Genomic DNA, 23029 nt, shown 5'->3' with positions numbered 1-23029 from the left:
AAACCGTCACTAGTCTCCACACATCAAAATAGCAGTGAAGGAGCTTTGAAGAAACTGGGCCAAAATGTGCCTTTTAGACTAAAGCTGACAAACAGAGATGACGGCCACAGCCAGGAGCCTTTGATCACACGACATCGTCTGGAAAAATACATTTATTTTGCCATATGGAGTTAAGTTATTAAGAGTCGGAACCACTGAAGTACAGGCAGGGGGAAACCATGCAGTACTTTTCAGATAGAGTGGAGAAAATATGATTTATTACAGTGTATTTGCTACAAAATAATTGTAGAAACTGTTAAGGGATAAAGTAACCACAATGGGAAGTCTAACTTATTATTGTTAAATCAAACAATCACAATCAGGAGGTGTCACAAAGCAGAGGACTGATCTGTAGCATTGGAGGAAGGAAGCTGTGTAGGCACGTTTTTGTGATGAGTGTGTCAGTCTCATGTGGTTTTGTGTGTGTGTGTGTGTGTGTGTGTGTGTCTGTGTGTATTGCAGGTCCTGTCGTATCACGCCTCTGCTGCAGAGGAAGAATCCTGGGAACTCCAGGTAACCGCGGTAAATTAAACTTTTTTCATTTAACAGCACACACATCCACATCCACATCCACACCAGTGTCCAAGAAATGCATGGGTTATTTAATACACACATATCAACACACACACATACACACACAGGCAGATGTTGTTGTTCTTCAAGGTCAGAGGAACCAGTCGTGACACACAACACCTCACTGCTGAGTCAGAACAGCAACTCTAGATGGTTGACCCTGAAGTAGGTCGAGCGGAGCCATATCGATCTGTATCAATACACTGATTCAGTGATCAACCAGTCACTGGCATTGATCCACAATGAAGATAAATCACTAAGATCTAAAAAAAAAATACTCTAAACATTGTTAAAGTTCAGGCTAAAATCCTGATTTAATCTGAGCAAATAGGAACTAAATGTTCTTTCTGTTTCTTTTGTAGATGGTGAAAATTGTAAAGCTCAATAAATCAGGATGAGGTGCTTTGTAGTGAACAAGAGGCTGACTTTATAACACTTTTCGACACATTTCAGAAAACATTGTGCCTGATAAGGGTTTTAAAAACTGTGTTTTAAAAGCCCTCTTCACGCACAGACACTCGACCGTAGTTATTTTAAAAGAAAGCGCCGCTGGTGGAGGCAGCAGAGTCACTGTGGAGGGTTCACACAGAGCAGTGGTTAATAGTGGAGTAGTTATTTTAGATTTTATCCATGTCTAACCCTGTTTAAATGAAAGGCTTTTTGATTTATTCAACATTTCATTGTCCGACAGACGTGTTTGTCTCTACTCCACAGTTCAGACATCCCAGCTTTCGTTGAAGCAAACATCTCCTGAGCTTCATCTGGCCTTGATATTCTTCTCGATACCAAACTTTAGAAAAGAAAAACTCTTCTTTACATTTACTTACATTTGAATCCAGCATCAATGCCCGTGGCTGAAAAATGAGGCCGACACTTGAGTGCAGTAACTATAATGACCACTAGAGTGCTGCTCCAACAGGGAGCAAACCCTCATTGACTCCCATTCAAACTGTCCAACTTTACAGCAGAAATAAACATATATAAAACACAAATAAAGATATTCACTATAAATATTATTCAATCTGTAGAAAAGTGACTGGATTAACAGCATTACTGAACCTTGAACGTTTGGGTATATTTCACCCCCCCCAAAAAACACAACTTATAAAATGTGTGAAAATATTGCTTTTGTTAAGCAATAATATCAGTTTTGAGATTTGAGATTTATTTATATTTTTAAAATGGGACATATTATGCATATTAATGAACATTTCCATGTAAATATGCAATATAAGATTGTAGCCGAGGCTAATTTCCATCTCCTGTCCCAGTTTGTCATATAAAACTAAATAAAAGTGATAATTTTAACAAAATATTATAAATATCCACATTCCACTAAATCTGCATTCTTTCTAAATTTCCCAATGTTCATATGTGTGTGTGTTGTGTGTGTGTGTGTGTCTTGAAGGTATCCACAGTTCCTTCGGCCCAGTCTCTGCACCTCATGGACTTCAGCTTCAGCGACTTTGACCTGTCGGACAACGAGACGACGCTGGCTACGATCCGAATGTTCGTGGACCTCAACCTGGTGCAGACCTTCCAGATGAAGTACACGGTGAGATGATCAGTCAAAGTCAATGAGAAAAGTCATAAACGATGTAGAAACTGTCCCTTTAAGGTGAAATAGTTCCATAGTGTCGCTTTAATGATGCAAGAAAACAATAAACAGCCTTAGACTATACAACGTGAGTGTGTGTTTGTGTGTGATGCATTCATGACTTTTGAGTTAAATCCAAAAGAGAGAGACCTCACACACACACACACACACACACACACACACACACACACACACACACACTGCTGTCGGTGTGAAGAGGTCCTTGTGTGTAGGTGGTTTACCTCGGCGGTGCTGGTGGTGCAGCCTCATGAAGAGAGGCTTTGATTGGAGGTGATTAGGTCACTGTGACATTCACAGGTCCGACCACCTGGGAGCGTCACAGTCCGCTGATTGTTTACTGACGTTTCTAACACATTCTACGTCCTGCGCCGATTTATTACATCTGATAAGTGTGTACAGATCCCCGCGGAGAAAATAAACCCCGATTTTTTTTCCTCTTCCGTAATTGGATCAGCTGAACAGCGATGTGGTGGAAATCAGTTTTACTCGGTGGAAGCACAGACTCAACAAAGCACAGAGAACAAGGAGAAGGAAGGAGAACATCCTGACTGTCGACATCACATTTGTATTTTTTTTTTTTAGTGCACAGTTATTTTACACCTACACAGTGTTTTTTCTTTTCTGTTATAAGTTATGGATGTCATGCTGCTAAAGAAAATGAATGAAAACATCTACATGCACAACTTTTAGTCCTTTTTGCTGCATGTATCGATACATACAGAGATGTGGAGATATAATTGGCACATTCACTGTGTGGCAATTAGCTTTTATTGATTGTTATATATTTATATACAGTATTTTGTAAAGGTAACACTGGTATTATTGTGTATAACTGAGGCTCCATATTTTAGGTTGGCTCCAAGTTATCTATAGTAAAAATAACACACCCATAGCGAGCTAACAGTTGCAGGGCGCGGATGTTGGGAGAAACCAACCGGAAAGAAGATGAAAATGTCTGACAGAAGCTGAATAAATCCCTCTGTTCTCTCCTGTAGAGTTTGTGCCAGTGGGTGATGAGTGTGAAGAAGAACTACAGGAAGAACGTGGCCTATCACAACTGGAGACACGCCTTCAACACGGCCCAGTGCATGTTCGCCCTCCTCAAGTCAGGACGCCTGCAGGTCAGTGCATCCATCCATCCATCACTTCTGAGAGCAGGTGTTATCAGGTATTAGGGATGGACCAAATCCTGATTTTTGGGGTTCTGCCGAATACCGGATCAGAATCAAATACCGAATCCTACTCCCATCATCGGCCCACACAGTAAACACATTATAAATGCAGTAAACAACATCACACAGTGTGTTCTATTCTGTAAAAAGCATTTGGCAATAACTTTCACTACTATTTTTCATTTGAACAGAATTAATGCTCACACACTGAACATTTAAAGCAGAAGTAAGCGACCCGGTCGTTTTCGCTAATGCTGCGTTCCAGGCAGGCTTTTGAAATCGTAAATTACAGCTTCAAGTCACAACTTACGACTTTGTAGCGTTCCAGGCAACCCACTCGTGTTTTTCCGACCTGTTTTACCTGTGAAAGTCACTATAACGGCCACTCGTAACTTCTGACCCGTGAACTCGTACCAGATCAAACTGATACAACTTCACAGGTCGGAAAAACAGGAGTTACGAGTTTCCTTGAACGCACCATAACAGTCCTCGTCCCTACGTCACCACATTCACGGCGTCCCTTGGCTGCACACACAGCCCTGCATGCCGTTCTCTCTCCTCATTGGATAAAAACTGTAGGATACGATAAATGTTTTCTCCTCGGCTCAGAGCAGAGCAGAGTGACTGACAAACACTCTATGTAAGTGATTGCTGTCGGAAGATATAACTATTTAAGACTTATATTAACACAAATATATCACTTACTTCTGCTTTAAGCTTCACGTCATTCAGGATCCAGGCTTTAGTGTTTAGCGTAGGGAAAACCAAACCCCAAAATTCGTCCAAATCTAAAACCAAATCCTGGATTCAGTATATCTGTATCAGGTGTCACCTTCCTCTATCTGAAAGTTGCTGGATTATTACAACACAGTAATAATTCCTGTCAAAACTACCGGGAGCCTGAAAACACACCGACTCTCAGCTGTGTGTGTGTGTGTGTGTGTGTGTGTAAACGTCCCCGTGTCGTCCTTTATGTCCACTTTACTCCACGCTGGTCGCCCACCTGTGGAGCGCTCCAGCAGCTCTGTGTAAACAGCCACCAGGCTTTTGTTTGTGGTGTGTGGTAGCTGATGTAGTTTCCTCTCCTGTGGACAGAACAACCTGAGCGACGTGGAGGTCCTGGCTCTGATGATCGCCACTCTGAGCCACGACCTGGACCACAGAGGGGTCAACAACTCCTACATCCAGAGGTACGGCCGGAGAGCATGAGTCACGTTCACGTCACAAGTGTATTATGGTTTTATATCGATGTGTGGGAGGAAACTATACAAGCGTGTGTGTCTCTGTGTGTGTGTGTGTGTGTGTGTGTTCAGGAGTGACCATCCACTGGCCCAGCTCTACTGCCACTCCACCATGGAGCACCACCACTTCGACCAGTGCCTCATGATCCTTAACAGCTCTGTAGGTGCACACACACACACACACACACACACACACACACACACACACACACACACACACACACACACACACACACACACACACACACACACACACACACACACACACACACACACACACAGTCAAACCTTCATTGTTCTAAAAGAAAACATCAGTTCCAAATGTTTTGCAACCTGATGACAGTGCAGCGCAGTGAGATGAGACTTGGCTGCTGCTGTGGTGTTGTGGTGAGGGTTAGTGGTTAGTGGTTAGTGGTTAGTGTCGGCCTCTAACACTGGATGTGTCTCTCCACAACACACATTGAGTGAGTCCAGACTTCAGCCGAGCACAGACCTTCTCCTCGTGTTGAGGCCAACACTCCCATAAGCACCAGGATGAGCTCTGAACTGGAAAATGGCTGTCGGTCTGAAACTAGCACTGAAAGTTGTGTTGCACTTTGCACCGCTTTGTGTAGTGCTGGGTGTAAGATAGAACCCCTAAAGTCATTACACCCAACTGATGATCCTCTAAATCGAAACGTGTAGAATATGAGAGAACAGGATAGAATAGGATACAATAGAATAGAACAAGATAGAATAGAATAGAACAAGATAGAATAGAAAAGAATAGAACGAAGATAGAATAGAATGGAACAAGAATGAAGAATAGAATAGAATAGATTAGAGTAGAATAGAATGGAACAAGAATGAAGAATAGAATAGATTAGAGTAGAATAGAATGGAACAAGAATGAAGAATAGAATAGTATAGAATAGAATAGAATAGAATAGAGTAGAATAGAATAGAACAAGATATAATAGAATAGAAAAAAAATAGGACTTAATATAAAATAATAGAACAGGATAGAATAGAAAAGAAGATGATAGAATATAAAAGAATAGGATAAAATAAAAAAGAATAGGATAGAATAGAATATCATAGAATAGAATAGAATATAACTTTATTGTCCTTGTTTTTTTTTTAAAACATTGTTTGGCAGTTCTTTCAGTTCTGGCAGAACAGAGGTGCAGAGTGCAGTGCAACAAATATAAAAGATGCATGTTAAATAGACAAACTATAAAAGGACATAAATACAATTCTGTTTTATCTCCATGTTTGGTCTCCACCAGCTCCTTGTAGCTTGTAAACACTGTGTTCTCCAGCTTGTTGCTGACTGCCTGTGTGCTGTTTGTTGCTCCACTGTGGATTTATGATGATGATGATGCAGGACTCTTTAGAGCTGAGGGGATAATTCTCTTCAAGTGACCTGTTTGATCAGACACAGGCTTTTGATCTATTGTTGACATAAGAACATTGCTTAACGCAGCTTTAATAAACCTTTTTTTTTTGTTTGTTTAACATCCACACTGACCCAGGTGACACTGTCTCGTGACAGTCGAGCTCCACACAGTCGACTTGTTTTGATTTTACAGCTCATTTACAGTAGGAGGCCGAGCTTCGCCACAGGCAGCTGAGCCTCCACCCGCTCACACTCACATTTAAAAAACACAAGAACAAATAGAAAACATGCCCGACCGCAGCACAGCTGTCTCCAGCCACGGTTACTCACCAAGGAAGAGTCGTCATTACCATTATGGATATGAGCGTATTGGCGGGGAGGCAGAAGGAACAAAAACATCAGGCGCATCGTCTCTTCAGACTTCAGACTTGATCCTCATCAGAGTTATGCAAAACATGACATTAGTTGGCCTTTCACAGCTGCAGCTCATTGGGTATGCAGCAGCAGCAGCAGCAGCAGCAGCAGCAGCAGCAGCAGAGGGCTGCTCTCCTCTCTCTGCTCCCCCGCCAGCCGCTGAAATCATTTCTTTATACTTTGTCCGGAAAATTGAACATCACGTCAGATCTGATGTACTGTAACAGTAACAATCAGAGACTGTTCTGTTATTCATGTGAACAGTCACGGCTTTTCTGTTCTGATTTAATCTGAAGCTATTATCCAAGTATCATCGATGAAAATAGAAAAAAAATATACACTTGATTAAGTTGGTGTGGTTGGATATCGTCCATTTACATCACTCTTGATTAATTGCCAATTGGTTTCAAAACAAATGATGAAAGACAAGAAAATGAACCCTATAACATACTGTCTCTTGAAACCTGCTTACATAACTGATTGCCTTGGATTGGTTGGATGTTTCTTGTACCCTCTGTACACACTTTTTTACAGTGGTAAGTTAGTGGGCAAAAGCTAGGTTATGAAATGAGGGTACACCTGCTAATTAAATTCAATTGAACCCTTTATTATATTGTCATTGGTGTGAAAAACCTGATGTTAGCGAGTCTTAATGGGTTTTTTGACCCTGTTTGTACAGGAAAAATTGGAACTTTTACTTTGAAACCAATTGGCAATTAATCAAGAGCTTAATTAGGTTCTCATATGCATATCTGGTTTGAATAGGTTGGAAAATGCGAGTGACAATTTTCCCCTAGACCAAAGAGAAAACTTTCCCCAGAGTGATGTTTTTGGTATCGCTAGCTAAACCGCATGCTAGCTTAAGAGCAGGACTTTGGTTTAGGTATCAAAATACACCTGTACTCTTCTATACTCTGTGCTAAAGTTACAGTATATTATTGAACATGGATACTGATCAAAATGTTATAACACAAACAGTGAAGTTTGGATTTTTTTTTACTTTGAGGCTTGAAAAATAGGAAAATTGTTTCAGTCACTCATGCAGCACACACACAACTGATTCATACATTACCTTTATTTCTGTTTTCCTATTCACTCACTGTAGCCTATATATTATTATTATATTTTTATTACTTGGAATTGTAACAACACATTTGTAAACATCTCTGTCTTTGTTTTCCCCCAGGGAAACCAGATCCTGAGCGGCCTCTCCCTGGACGAGTACAAGACCACTCTGAAGATGATCGAGAGGGCTATTCTGGCCACCGACCTGGCCCTGTACATGAAGTAGGTACCAACTGTCAAGCCCAGATGTAAATCTGTCTGGAGAGGGGTAGAGAGGGAGGAATGGAAGAGGAAAAGTCAATTTAGGCTGTTACAGCCCAGCTTGTGGTAAACGGGAAAGGGAGGCTTTATAAAACCAAATTAACCATCCAGCTCTATCCATCGTCCCTTTGTCTGAGATCCTCACCCTGTTTCTAAGGCTGAGCATGAACTCATTTTTCGGGCGCTACCTCAAAGGTCATGATCATTAATGAGGGTTGGAACGAAAACTGACTGGTAAATCTTCACCACAGTGATTCCAAGACCCGAGGAGATACTTGAACTCCTTCAGTAGGGGCTGGTTCAGACCCAGAGCCAAAACCAGTGTTTCTTAAAGGAGGCATGTTATGTCCCTTTTCCAGAAATTAAAATAGTTCCCAGGTGTCTTAAAGACATATCTGTGACATGCTTCGGTCAAAATACCCCAAGGATCAAACATCACAGCTCATTTCATCCTCTCAAAACAGCCCTGCTCAGAACGGCTGGTTTCAGTGCCTGTCCCTTTAAATGCAAATGAACCACTGCTTGCCCCGCCCCTTCTACCGGTACCTGTACTCATAGATATATATAAGAAGACTAGATGACTCACCCACCGCTGCTGCCCAATGACACGGCGTAGCCAGTACGGCGGCCATCGTGGGACGGGCAACTCTCTCCCTCAGAGCATTAAGCCTATGCTGCATGTTCTGCTATAATGACCAGAACTTGCTCAGTTTTGGTCCGATTTCAAAACGGTTTGATTTTTTATGAACGTCTATGCAGTTATGATGCAGCATAATACTTAAAATCACGGATAATTTTAATCATGTACTTTTTTTTGTAAAAGTAACATTATAGTGACATTATGCAAATAGTTAAAGTAATAGCTACATACTGATTTATTTTTCACAGAGTTATGAATCGTTTTTTTAGTGAAGATGACTGGATCACCTATCTACTGCACTGTAACTGCAGCCAGAGTCAGAGCAATTTGCCCGTTCAAATATGGCCGACTGTGAGCTACGCCTGCGTGTAGTCCGATCCACCCCCTTGCCTGTACTCACAGGTAGGGGTGGTATTATGCAAATTCGAAAACTAATGACATTATTGTCAGACAACCAAGGGAACAGCTTGTGAAACCACATGGATTTCAACCTCAGGAGCCTGAAAATTAAATTTTTTTTGTCAATTCTCACATTTTTGGGAGGCAAAAGGCAAGACAAACACCCAATTATATGTTAAAGATCCTTCAAAAAGTGATATTTCTATAATATGTCCCCTTTAACTCGACAGAAAAGGAACTGAGGATTCTGGGTAGAATTGGTTCACCAGTCCCTTGGTTAAAACTGCAACCATGTGGACTGAAGTTCTACTCATCTTCTCATCTTTTCCCCCTGTTTCACCTCTAACCCGTCTTCGTCCACCTCAGCCACTCCAGCTCTAATGTCAGCTGTCTCTCAGTCTAGACAGTGGGTGGCTGAGGAGGCAGACAGATTACATACGAGGATAATTACCTACTGTGTTGTTGTGTGTGTGTGTTGCCAGACGGCGAGGGGAGTTCTTTGAACTCACCAAGAACAACCAGTTTGTTTGGGAGGACGAACACCACCGAGAATTACTGAGGTCAGTGGGAGTCCATCAGAACTCAAACACACAGCGATGTGACATGTTACATCAACGGTGGTACAGAGGTTTTGCTTTCCAAGAACATGATGAGAAGATCAATACCTGTTCAGTCTGTTGATATCAATGTGTTGATGTGTCTCTCCCTTCAGGTCAATGCTCATGACGGCGTGTGACATCTCAGCCATTACCAAGCCCTGGCCGGTGCAGAAAAGGGTAGAGAAAATCGAACGTGTGTGTGTGTTTGTGTGTGTGTTTGCTTGTCGGGTGTTTTCTTGTAAACACTTCCCTCTCTTTGTCCCACCTCCTATCTGCTCTCTGACAGCTTGTCTTTCACCTTGATTCTAAAACAACAACCATGGGGCATTTATTATTCGGTTTCCTCAGATTTTTCCTCTGTCGTTGTGAGATCTGTGGCGCGGTGCACTCGACGAACTGTCAATCACTTCACTCCCACGGGGGGAAAAGCATTATAAAACGACAATGAACTGCAACAAAAACATTACCATTTTTAAAATGAATGCACACTGTAGAGCTGATGTGGTCTAACTGACTCAGGGATAGTGAGTTGCATAAATGAGCCGTGCCCACTTGGGGGACATCGTTATCACCCTCTTCAGTTGTTATGGCTACCACGTTAGCAAACAGTCACATATTATCACTTTTTATCACTGTTGGCAGGGTTGGTATTAGTAATGTGGAGGTACCGTCTTTCTGAAGTCCAGGCACGGAGCGGTCATTGTGGTCAGTGTGTGACGCCACAGAAGTCATATCACGTACCGCTCCTTGAGCTGATGGCTGTAACAGATTGAAGGAACACACAAACACACACCGCACACACTCACTCACCGTCTCGTCGTTCTTACCGACCGCTGAGCCGCGTCCCCGTTGTCTCATCTCCCCGGTGACCTTTGTTAGTCTGCACCTCGTTAGAAACCACAAGCACCGTGAGGAGAGCAGAGCTTCAGACCAGCGCCCTGGGCTCATTAATAAAACCAGCTGTGACCCTGTCCTCATATGACACCTCTGAAAACATTAGACATGCAAACACATGCAAATATCTGTCCGTAGAGGTTATATGTCAACGTTGAGTGACCCCCCCCCCCCCAAAAGAAAGTCCAGAAACTCACCCACTTAACTTCTCTTCAACAGGATGTAGCAGATTATTTGGATGTTAATTTAAAATCTACATTCAACAATGAGACAGGGTGGTATGAACAAATATGACCAATGTTATTCTGGCCTTGCCCTGAGTGGGTTTCGAACCCGCACCGCAGGCGATGATGCTAACCGTTTCGCCAAGAGGTCAATGACCACTTGGCAAGTTGATTAGGACCTCCGTTACACAAAGTCAGAAAGGATTTTTGACTTAAATTGGGGCTCCGTTCAGGGTTGATAAAAGAAATGGTGAAGAACTGGATTTTTTAAAAAGATTAACTGTATATTTCTATTTAAATAGGATTAACATTTTCCGTTCGTTTACAAGAACTCTTTAGAAAGAAAGAGTGGACACCAGCTACTGTATCTGGTAAGAATAACACGTGTCCATGACTAATGTGTGCAATTAAAGTTGAAGTAAATTATGTTTTCAATAAGACCAATTACCTACTGTAGTTTGGTTTCATACAGTCTGCATGTATACTTTGAAGGATTAGTCATCTAACGTCACTTTAATGTAATTTGTCATGATTTTCTCATTAGTTTTAGTTGCAGTGAGTCATCAATCAGTAAACTGAAACTTCCTATCTCATTAAATTATCATTTATGACATTTCATGAGGCATGATTAATTACTTTTATTACTTTTCTCAAGTATTGCCTTTCTTCTTCTTTTTTAAAGTATAGATGTCTGCCTTTTCTTCTAAAATGGATGGAAATTGTAGAAATCCTGAATCCAGACTTTGAGGTCACATCCAAAGTTTTACAGGGTTCCTACACATTTGGCATTTCAAAATTCCATACTTTTTCCAAACCCTAATTTCCTAATTATTATCATTATCATTATCATTATTCTGAATTTGTATGCCATTATGTCACCAAATAATTTCCAGGAGATTGTAGCTAGGTACAATAGCGCATACAAAATAATTTTCACAAATAACTTCAGATAAGACCAAACCCAGATAAGTATTAAGATAAATATATTTCCATACAATAGTTTCCATTTTCCATACTTTTCATACTTGGGTAGGAACCCTGGTTTTTAAAGGTTACCGCATGCCTCTCAGTTCTGGTCATCATATCTGTCATTTACAGTATTTTACCCACTAAAGTTGTTGTTGAGATGTGGCGACAGCACATCATCATTACCAGAGAGAGATCTTAGGACAGAAGTACCAAGACAGAGTTACAATAACCCAGACTTATCCTTCAGAAACCACAGCTCAGTCCTGATTTGGATCGGCCTTAGACGGCCTGAGAGCCGACTAGCGGTGCTTGACCATACTGAACGTGAACATATGGCCTGAACGTGTGCAGCCAGGCACCTTCCAAAATCAACAGAAAAACTCTGACAAGTCCAGTAAAAAGGTTTGTCTTGCTGTTGTTGGAAGTAATACGAAGCGGTCCTCCGCAGCTACGTGGAGCTATAAGTCGCTTCGCTGTGGACTTTAAAACTCTGGTAATTTGACTGACACCAGGGTAAGTAAATAAAGACAAAGTTACTTAGCCTCACCAATTAACATTTGCCTCATGCTTAGTGTTGGTTTTCCTCGGCTATAATAAGCTCTCTCTCTCTCTCTCTGGCTCGGTCCCCTGCAGCTCCATAGTGCTGAGCTTTGATTACAGACTCAATCAGAGCAGCTGCAGATGGCTTCAACATACACACACACACACACACACACACACACACACACACACACACACACACACACACACACACAGTGATACTGATTGGAGCTCGAGGCTGCCGTCAGATCTCATTTACCTCTCTGTTCACACATGGAGCTCATTAACGTCGACTGACTACCTTTCCTTCAGTCGTACTCCATTTTCCCTCTGGTTTGTTTTTAATGTTTCACATACCTACCTTTACTTTCTCACATTGACGTTCCTGCTTTCTAATTATTTAGTCCACGCTTCCTTTTTTCATTATGTTCTCTCACTTCCTTGCTCTTTTCCATTGGTGTTATATGTCCATGCCTTATCTTAGGGCCAGGCAGTTTGACTTCAATCAATATCACAGTCAATATTAATGTTAATCTGCATCTTTTATCTCAATTGCAGTAAATGAACAGTTACTTTGGAGGTATCTGTGTGGCGCTACCCTTTTCTGCTATTCAACACTGTCTGGTAGTTGTGACTGGGGCTTGAAAACTCTGGAGAACAAGAAGCAAAAGTTAAATTAAATTAAAAACTAAATATGTTTGAGTCTGGACATAACCTGAGACTGTAACTGGACATGAGGTTGTGTCTTTCAAGGTGATAGTTCATGAACACAGCATTGGGAAACGTGTAACCTGAATTAACCCAGTGCAAGATCAAATTTGCGAGTGGTTTTAAATGTCGGCTTTGTTGACTTTTTCGGTCAATTGCCCAGCCCTGTGTTTTGACCCGGATCAGCCTCCTGTTCATGAACCCCCCACCACCACCACCACCACCACCACCACCACCACCACGCAGTGAAATTCAGACTGCTAGAAATATGCCAGACACTGAGGTTAAGTGCAACAGCAGAGCAGAACTGTGATTTGCATAGCGAAAATGTCAACCACCCACCCACCTCAGATGAGGCTGTATCTGAATCAAACTGAGGGTTAGAGATGACATAAAAATCATGGGATGTGAACAGACTGAGTTTTTCTGTTGTGTATCAACAATAGTTGCTTTTGTCCTTTGGTCTCACACAAGTAGATGTTATTGTTTGTGAAGTCTTTGATGTATTTGGTTTTGTCATGTTTGTTTCTGCACCGACTGAAAATCCACCAAATGTTCAAATCAACACTTCTGCTTCAGGCTGAACTTATCAGTTTCTTTTCTCTTCTGTCTGTTGCAGATTGCAGAGCTGGTGGCCACTGAGTTCTTTGAACAGGGGGATAAGGAGAGGCAGGAGCTCAACATTGAGCCCATTGTAAGTACTAAAGTATCATTTCTATAGGGAGCCGCATGAAAGGAGTACAACATGTTCTGGTGTCCCTCAGGGATCTTTTCTAGGTCCTCTAGTTTTTAATCTTAATTAGGGTTAAGGTTGGGGGTTCTGAACCTCGCTGTCTGATACAGCCTTAGCAGATATTTATAAAACACTCATGTACTCTTCTGATGTTGTTTACATGTGCTTCTTCCATCGCTTCACTTTAGGACCTGATGAATCGTGAGAAAAGAGACAAGATTCCCAGCATGCAGGTGTCCTTCATTGACGCTATCTGTATTCAGTTATATGAGGTAATTCAGCTCTTCTTACTTTTACTTCTTTTGATGAGTAATGACTCATGAGTAATTGGAAAAGGCATTTACTTCCATTTGCCAAGACACTGTCAGTTTCTTTTACAGTAGAAAGTATAAACATGCTTGTATTACAAAAAAAACAATGCTCAATCAGTTCCCCCCTTTCTAAAATAAATGTCTTTGTTGCTGTTGCAGACTTTGGCTGGGATGTCAGAGTACTGCTCCCCACTGTTGGAAGGATGTCAGAAAAACCGGCAGCACTGGAAACTTCTGGCGGAGGAATTTGAGAAGGGCCTGGTCAACGGCTTGGTGTGATCCAGTTAAAAGCCAGTTTGGCTCTAAACCAACACAGATTCCCAGGGTTCTTCTACCTGTCCAACCTGGTGTCACAAACTTTCATGAAATTAGCGTGATATAAAGGACTCGAAAGAAAGAACAAATGAGATGCGATGTGCACGGAAAGCGAACCGAAAGTGTCTTTTTCCCCCACCAGGAAAAGATCCAGTGGTGAAAGTCAAGAACCAGTAGATTTGGTTTGATAAGAGGCCAGATGCATCTAAAAGCAGGTTCAAGCCCCAACTTATGCCAAACGTTTCTACAAGCAGGGAGACACTGGATGATGTCCTGAGCGTGGTGTGGTGTCAGTCGCCTTGCAGATCTAGAGATGATTGGTGTTACGACTGTTGTTACCATTATTACACCTTCCACTATAGTTTTTCTGTGTTAATTCCAAATTCCAAGCAGGTCAGCGACAGCAGCCACCACGCTCACGCAACACAGGCAGTGTGTTCCTATGGTGTTAACACTCTCCAACACATAACTCCAGATTCTTACAAGTTTGATTTCTCTGCTCTGTTGGTCCTAATAACTAATTATACTCACTGAATTAATCTCTCAGATCTGGGAAACACAGCAGCAGCATCAATAAACAAGCCACGTAACCAGCCAATATTAGCAGTAATGGCACTAAAAACAAAACCAAAGGAGCTCTGCAGATTCAAATCTTGTTACAGGAAACCAAACTCAGAGAAAGTGTCTGCTGTAAACATCCATTAAGGATTATTGAAGGGTTATTACCGACATTTCACTTTCTCTTTAATCCAAATGAAGTGGTTTTCATGTGAAGAAGCTAAATCCGGCTTGAGGATAAGGTTTCATTGCACCATCTTCCCAGATCCCAGTGACTTTAGTGAGCACATACAACAAACAGGACCTGAGCCACTGTAACCAACCCCCCCCCCCCCCCCCCCCCTCAAATCCTGACGTTAGCTTCATTTAGCTCAGCTGTCACATGACGGAAAAGGGTAAGAACAACATGCACTGTTTCAGAGAGTGGGCTCATTTCATCAAACTTTGTGAGACTTGTCTTCCTCGTTGTCACCATTGTTTTCTAGCTGTCACTCACCAGACAATAACGGAGTCAGCACTAAGCTATATTTATTACCACAGCTCTTTCTTTTATTTTATTTTTTTTTCATAATTTTTTGCACAGAGTGGCTTTCATCTTGAAGTCTCACCTACACCGTCTCTCAGAGGTGGTGGATTTTAGAGCAACACTGTATCGTATGACAGATCCTTAGAGATCGACGCCGTTGCCGATGTCGTGCTTCTACACGTTTTACAAAAGAGTCACAATAATCTGATGTGCTTTGTTAAATGCGTCTGTTCACAGCACACAAACTACAAGTTTGAGTCTTTTGTAACATTTTTTCACTCATTGTCTTAACTATTGCATATTTATTTTTTGTTTTATATATTTATTAGAGTTTCTATATTATGAGGTCATCTGTTTGTCAAGAGCACACAATTCTTTATATAGAGAAAATGTAGTTTTCATAGTAAAAACATACAAGTTCTGCATTTTTGAAGGCTCTTTCTTGAGAACAACTTTTAGAAATGTACTGTTTTGTGTCACTGAGGTGTTTTTTTTGTTTTGTTTGTTGTCCAAAATGTAAAATAGCCAAAGACTAGACCTGTGAGTTCGAAGAGAAACTGGTCTATATTCTTCCACTGCCTTGTTGTGATAAAATAGGACCAATTAATAGTTAAGAGGTAAAAATAAATAAATAAATAAATAAATAAATACAATGCACAGATTGCTGTGCACCCATGAATGCTTTCCTCTATCTGGAGGGTCTTTTTACATTTTACATCCCTTTTTTATAAGTGAATGATGGAGCAGCCTTTGGATTGTGGACAGCCTGATCGCACTGTTTTGATTTGGTACTTAGATAAGATTATAAATCTGACCAGACACTCAAAAGCCAGCTTCGAGTACTGACCGGGAACAGTTATAGCATAATATATCGTAGAATAACGATAGTTTGGAGCAAGAAAAATCGGATAACCAATACATCGGCAAATACCCCATGAAAAAGCACAGTAGGATTGAATGGTTCAGTCCGGATGAGAGTAATGCAACACATTTCAATCTTAATGGTATAAACTGTCTTATTATTTTAAGGACATGATGGTGTTACCCTTAGTTTATGTGTGGGGATCTGGTGCAATAAGATGAGCCTGACTGACCACTATCAGAGACAATACTTCTGCCAGTATAGATAGTTTATCAAATGTCCTAATCGGTGCTGATAGGACGTTAAAGTTAGGGTTTGGCCCAGTAATAGGGTCTACCTCTTCTGTTCAACTGATACCCAAACAGGTACTGAGGCTATAAATCTGCCCAACAAGAATTCCCTTAAGAAAAAAAACAGCCAGTGATTATACACCCAGTGGCAAACAGCCAAAGGTTGCTACTGGATAGAAACTGTGAAGGACTGTAGGCAAATAGTTGAGTTCAACCTCACATTTGAACTTCCACCTTCAAATGCCGTCACTCAGATCACTGTACGCACAACAGCAGGTGCCGCATTTTATGAACACAAACGGGGTCGGCCCGACCGGTCACATCTGAAGCACTTATGTAGGCGCACGTGGTCGTAAAGTTCATTCTGTGTCTGTTGTTTCTCAAAAAAAAACAAGGCATCTGTTTGTTTCAGAGAAATTTAACTTTCATTTTGTTTGGTTGCATTTCACCGGAGAGAGCATTTCTGTTTGTTTTTTAAAGATGAGATGTGTGGGTGTCTGCAGCGTTTGATAAAATGTACTCTACTGGCGTGGTACCATTGTAAAAGGTGTTTCACATCTGCATCTGTCGGCACCAGTGAACACTCTGCCACAAACAAATGGTCTGTCCCATTAAAGAATAATGCTCATTGTCTGTATGTGTCGCTGACTGTATCATTTTGAAACTACACCACACCAATCCTGTTTGTGTTGCAGTGCCACCTTGTGGTCAAACAGCAGGAATACACAAATCACATATACATTTTATTTTTATTTTTTTATGACATTTTATAAAAGTTGAACTAAACCACTAGCTTCTAAAACAGAACTTGACAAAGAGAAAGAGGAAACAACATGGAAAAAAGACAAGATACAGCTTTTATGGGGAATATTTACATCGAGGTGTCCTGAGAGGGACAGCAGGAGGACGCAGAGGACAGGACAGAGACACAGAAGGTGAAGTTGGACAGGAAGGACAGTGTAAAATGTGCTGTTTTCTACAAAGGGCAGTGGTTGGTTTTATGTACAGCTCATGAAGGTGGAGGGGATGGTTTGTTTTTCTTCAGACGGAGTCGGTCCTCTTGTACGCCACCATGCTGTTCACTTTGTGGATGGAGGTGGTGAAGGAACGTAAACGCACCTCCTCTGATTGGCTGATGATCTGCGGGCCCGACTCCTCCCACTTCTCAGGAACAACCAGATCTTTGTCGGTGTAGACCAGGAGGTCGAACGCACCTGGAGGGAAGGAAAAAGGGTCAAATGACACGTTGATATTACATTTATCTAATAATCCAAAACTGGAAAGAGTGTCTTGTTCCTCACATGGCCGGTCGAGCAGCGGGAGGAAAGTGACGGTGGCCGTTATCTGTCTGATGACGGAGCGGATCTCATCCTGAATGATCTTGATGGACTTCTCTCTGGGAACACTGGGAACCACAGGGAAAATAGTTAAAGGTGCACGATTCAGGGAATATCACAATTTGATTCAAAACCAATTCTTGATCTGAAATCGAGTCGACGAGTATAAACTGTAGCGGCTGACCTGCTCTCCTTGGCCGAACGGTCACACTCGATGTCAAACTGCCATCTCTCCAGCACCTCGTTGGTCTCCAGACATGTGATGACCAGCACCAGCTTCTGCACCGTGCACTCAAACAGCCACTCTGCAGCACAGACAACAGCACAGTCACTGTCTGAGCCCATACACTCAACACTGAAGCTATAATGCCTTTCTTCAAAATAAAAACACTAAATGTATTACATTTTTAATTAATCTAGAAAATGATTAAATACCATGATAGCATATTTAAATTATGCCTAAAATAATTCAGAAGCAAAAAAATCCACACAGAAATATAAAAAAAAGTGAACAAAAGCAGTATTCAATCTATTTTTACATGACAATGACAAAACAATGCCACCATTTAAACAAAGGGATAGTTCAACATTTTGGCAAATTATAATGTTACATAATTATTTAATAATCATGTAACATTACAAGACGGAGTTGTTTTCGAGGCAAATGCAGCCGGAACTACATTCCAGACACGGCTGCTGGGCGGAGTGATTTCAAAAGCACAAGTAGTTCAGAGTATTTGCTTATAGTGTCGTAATGTTACATAATTATTTCATAGCGTGGTGAATGTGCAGGTCACAACTTGTCCACCAGAGCGTTTTGGAGTTGTTGGATTGTGTATGTGATGAGTTTGATGAGGGACAGGGGACCTGTACTATTCACCTCCATTGTGTTCACTGAGCAGCTCACGTCTCTGCCCCGCCGATCTCAAAACAACATGCACCGATAATTAAAGGTAATGAACCTACTGCTATGACTATAATAGGGATTATGGTGATAGGAAAATTTGACAAAATGTTGAACTATCCCTTTTAAAGAAAGTATCAATTCAACCCTCCTACAGTGGAACAAAATATTTTGTGAAACAAAGCGGCAGGCTGACCTTTGAGCTGAGACACCACGTTGGTCAGGTAGTTCTTCAGTTTGGGATCTGTGGTGAGCTGGAGGCTCATGTCGTAGTTGGTGACTCTGCTGAACGTCTCTGGAGGATAGATGCCGCGCTGATACAGGATGCTGTTGATGCCAAAAGCTGCAATGGAGACAAATACACAAAGGGTTCAAAGGTCAAGAGAAAAATGACGACACAAAAACAACATAATCAAATTAATTTATATGACAAAAATATGATCTGATTGTCCTGAATTAACCTAGCTCTGACTCAGAGTGTAATGAAACATCAATCTACTTTAACACATTAATTCAACAAGTCAATAGCACCAATCAAATCAGATCTCAATACATATCATTATTTGTAGGAAGACAAAAGAAAAATCCCAAGGCACTCTCTTAACTATAAAATGCCTTTATTGAATTATGGCATGGTCGAAATGACAATTGAAAACTCTGGCGCGTTTCGGCCTCTAGCCTTCATCAGGGAGTCAATCATATCATTATTTGGAAGACACCACGCCTTTATTTTGAAATTCCCTTCTGGCACATCTAAGTGATCAGTATCTCCTGCAATTTTATAGCTATTTAATATGCAAAGATTGTTTTTGTAGCCAATTACTCTTTTTTTTTTTTTTATCTGTTGGGTCCCGCAAAACCAGGAAGCCGTTGTCGTGGCAACAGCCTGCAGCTTCCCGGGTGAAAAGGACTCGAGTTTTATCTGCGACGTCGTAAAATCGTCCTGGTTGGACTGAAGCCAGGAGGAGGAACCGACGTCGGTCAATTACTCATTTTTAAAATATTTTGTTTGAGGCTGCAAATAGAAGGGAGAAAAAAGATCCAATTACACAGTAAACAAACAGGAATTCTTTCAGTTTCCTTTTGTAGATGTTTGAAGTTGTAAAAGTCCAGAAATCTTAATATGACACATTATGGTGAACAAGAGGTTTGTTTTTCATTTAAATGTCTGGTTGGGCTCAGAAATAAAAATTGTATTTTAGATGTTGTTGATTTTTTGTTTTTTTAATGATGTAATTGGAAATGATTTTAAATCAGCTGATGATATTGTCTCATTTGGATCAATGATCCCTGAATCCAATCCGATCAATATCGTATTGTGACTCTGTGATCAACAAATCAACAAACACCACATCGATATGCATTCAATCAATATTATATAGCCTATTATTGTGATAAATACTTGTGATTTACAGCTGTATCTCTGACTACATGAGTGCAGATGAAATGCATAGATACGTAACTCATGTACATGAATAGGCTACATATTAAAAACAACAAAAACACCACTGTCCAACATAACTGTGTCATGACTCAGCTCCTCCCCTTTCACCACATTACACAAGCACATTACGATCTACACGTTTGAGTTGAGGTTTTTCATTTTAAAGTTTAAACAAACACAACGACCTGAGTTTAGTTAGTTACGTATTCACATTAGGAGTCTGCTCACTAACGACCACACACTTTAATACCTGATATTGTTGTAAATATCGCTGTAGTTTTGAGGTAAACATCATAATGGAGGACGCCTCCTTCTCTCCACAGGCCCCGTTAGTGATGTTAGCACCGCATGACTGCGGCTCCACAGCGTCAAAAACCAGGCTGTTAAAGATTAAAAAACTAAACAAAACAAAACGATACTTACAGAAGAACTCAGCTACAAGCTCGGCGCTTCCCTTCAGAGTGATTCCTTTCAGTGTGCTCGTCATTTTCTTTAAGGTTTTTTAGATTAAACAGTCGACAAACACTAGTTTTTCTTCCGCTGCTCCGAGTACCCGCCGCGCAGTTTGAAAATCTGTCAGTTGTCGCCACTGCGCATGCGTTGCGGCGCACGGTTGATGACGTATGTAAACTGCGCTTACGACTTCTTGACAGAAGAGGGCGCTGTACATCAACTAAAAATCATTCTTGAAAAACGTTCATGATTATCATTTAGAAACTCTTCAATTTTATGTTTTATCTTATTTTATTGTATTTTCAGCTTGCTTTTGATTATTACAGATGCATAGATAGATAGATAGATAGATAGATAGATAGATAGATAGATAGATAGATAGATAGATAGATAGATAGATAGATAGATAGATAGATAGATAGATAGATAGATAGATAGATAGATAGATAGATAGATAGATAGATTTGTAGCATATGGCCCATTTTTACAAACACTTTGTCTCAAAGGGCTTTACACCATCATAATAATATCCTCTGACCTTTGACCCTCACATCAACTGAGGAAAAACTCCCAAGAAAACCCTTTGAACAGGGAAAAAATTGGAGAAACCTCAGGGTGAGCAAGAGAGGAGGGATCCCTCACCTAGGACGGGCAGACGTGCAGTGGGCTAGAATGTTAAGAAAACAGTTTACAAGATAGATAGATAGATAGATAGATAGATAGATAGATAGATAGATAGATAGATAGATAGATAGATAGATAGATAGATAGATAGATAGATAGATAGATAGATAGATAGATAGATAGATAGATAGATAGATAGATAGACTACCCTAGGTCCTAACATTAGCTGCATTAAAATGTACTCTTCTCAGTAGAAACCCCTGTTCCTCCACATCCTTGCCAGCTGATGCAAGAGGTGACTGTATGAGGCCGCAGCAGTGAACTCATCATACAGAATATTCACATCCTGCCTCTTGCTCATTGACTTTTTTCCCCACCACAGGCATGTTGCCATTGTCCAACAGCACCACAAACATTGACAAAAAGGAAACACTGAAGCTCCTACTGTGGGAATCCAGAAGGCACAGAGCTGAGGTTTATACGCTGCCTCAGCTGCCCAGTAGCTACCCAAATCACTATGTGGTGCTGTTGGTGTGAAAACTATGGTCCTGAAATTGCAGCCTCGTGGTCTGCAGGAACATACCATTGGAGTAAGGAATAAACTATTATGCTTCTTCTATGTTGGCCTCAATTTTTCAGCCTGAGGAAGTTGATGCTTCCACATGAACCAGATGCACCGGCACAAATACTTTGGCGAATTGGCGTAACTAATACCAAACGTCATAAACAGAAGATCAGACACTTTGTGGAGGAGAATGGACTAAGTTAAGAACCAGTCAACGAGTGAGAGGTGAAGGAGGTCAGCTAAGATTACGAATAACTCTGCAGATCTGAAAGGACGCTAAGGTGTTTTCCATTTGTAGATCACCAACAGTCTTGCATCTGGAGTTGGACCAATAGGCGAAACCTTGAACATATTGGAGTGGTTGATCCTGTCCTTTATGTTCTTTTATTATGCATTTAATAGCATCCAAACCACCATTAAGACTGTATCAATGTAACTGTAGAAAGCAATAACCCCACCCTCTAACGGCCCCACTCCCTCTTTAGTGTGCGGTTTTCAGACATTTATGGACTAACAATGCTTTTTACATGTGCAGGGAGGAGTTGCCGCATGTGGATGTAAAGCAGTCGGCCTGACAGTGACTGAGTAACTGTATATGCTCTCATCCCACCCACCGTCAATTAGACCTTGTTTATTTTGGAGGGCTATCTGTCCATGGCTGGGGCCTGCGATGTTTAGATGGTCTCTAATGGGGCAGTAGGCCGTCGTATAAACTCACCAGCAAAAAAGAAGCACTCTGTGTCTTTACAAGACGCAAACACAAGCAGGAACTTTACTAGGAAATCCTTTTTATAGGTCGAAACAGATGAACTTCTAAGAGGTCTTACGTGACGGACACGTGAGAATTTGTTCATTCATCTTGACGCAAAGTAGATGAAGCGTTTGTCAGAATGGACAGAAGCACAAAGAAACGTTTCCCATCTGCAACACTAACATCCTTCTCTGCAGTTTGTAGGCTAGTGCGTGTATACAATATGCCCACATTTTTTTTTGGTTATGTGTATTTCCAAGAATGCAGGAATGTGTGTATGTGCTTTGCGTGTGAATGAGCGAGTCGTTTGCAGAGCTCCAGCTGTTGGATACGAGGAGCCAGGGAACATGAGGCACGGGTCCAGCTGGCTGAGCTCGACACGCCCCATCACTGCAGCCAGTGAGCTCCAAGTAGGACATAAAGTACCTACGCGGGACAGGAGCGTGCTCGTGGCTGCACTTAACTCAAGATTGTTCATAATCCGGCAACATGGAAGTTCCCTTCCCCTGGTTACGACGGATGAGGACAGACAGAGCAATTTGTGCATTTCGTTATAGAGCGAGTCGAGCCAAATATCCACATGTCTGTAAGTCTGTAAAACTGCTGCATCAACAAAGAAGTC

The 23029-nt window shown here is 41.3% G+C and overlaps 2 protein-coding genes across 2 annotated transcripts in view; one reads left to right on the top strand and one right to left on the bottom strand.

The window, feature by feature from the left end:
* The window catches only part of pde5ab (phosphodiesterase 5A, cGMP-specific, b), a gene marked incomplete at its 5' end in the record, with an annotated part of 37975 nt that extends 23591 nt beyond the window's left edge, over positions 1–14384 (top strand). The window contains 11 exons of the mRNA XM_083992672.1: positions 502–561; positions 2021–2167; positions 3226–3351; positions 4498–4592; positions 4716–4803; positions 7622–7722; positions 9283–9360; positions 9513–9576; positions 13354–13428; positions 13656–13739; positions 13938–14384. Coding sequence (XP_083848798.1) covers positions 502–561; positions 2021–2167; positions 3226–3351; positions 4498–4592; positions 4716–4803; positions 7622–7722; positions 9283–9360; positions 9513–9576; positions 13354–13428; positions 13656–13739; positions 13938–14057 — 1038 coding nt within the window. The 3' untranslated portion in view covers positions 14058–14384. The remainder of the gene's footprint in view (positions 1–501; positions 562–2020; positions 2168–3225; positions 3352–4497; positions 4593–4715; positions 4804–7621; positions 7723–9282; positions 9361–9512; positions 9577–13353; positions 13429–13655; positions 13740–13937) is intronic.
* Positions 14385–17173: 2789 nt separating this feature from the next.
* mad2l1 (MAD2 mitotic arrest deficient-like 1 (yeast)) lies at positions 17174–20571 on the bottom strand. The gene is made up of 5 exons (XM_083992758.1): positions 20438–20571; positions 18767–18913; positions 17851–17971; positions 17631–17734; positions 17174–17543 (listed from the first exon to the last, which is right to left on the bottom strand). Exons 1-5 carry the CDS (start codon positions 20499–20501, stop codon positions 17371–17373), a joined length of 609 nt encoding a protein of 202 aa, XP_083848884.1. The 5' UTR covers positions 20502–20571; the 3' UTR covers positions 17174–17370.
* Positions 20572–23029: the final 2458 nt, after the last annotated feature.

The sequence above is a fragment of the Trachurus trachurus genome (assembly GCF_905171665.1).
Source record: "Trachurus trachurus genome assembly, chromosome: 18".
In the NCBI taxonomy this organism is placed as follows: domain Eukaryota; kingdom Metazoa; phylum Chordata; class Actinopteri; order Carangiformes; family Carangidae; genus Trachurus; species Trachurus trachurus.
This window is presented reverse-complemented; position numbering and strand designations above follow the sequence as displayed.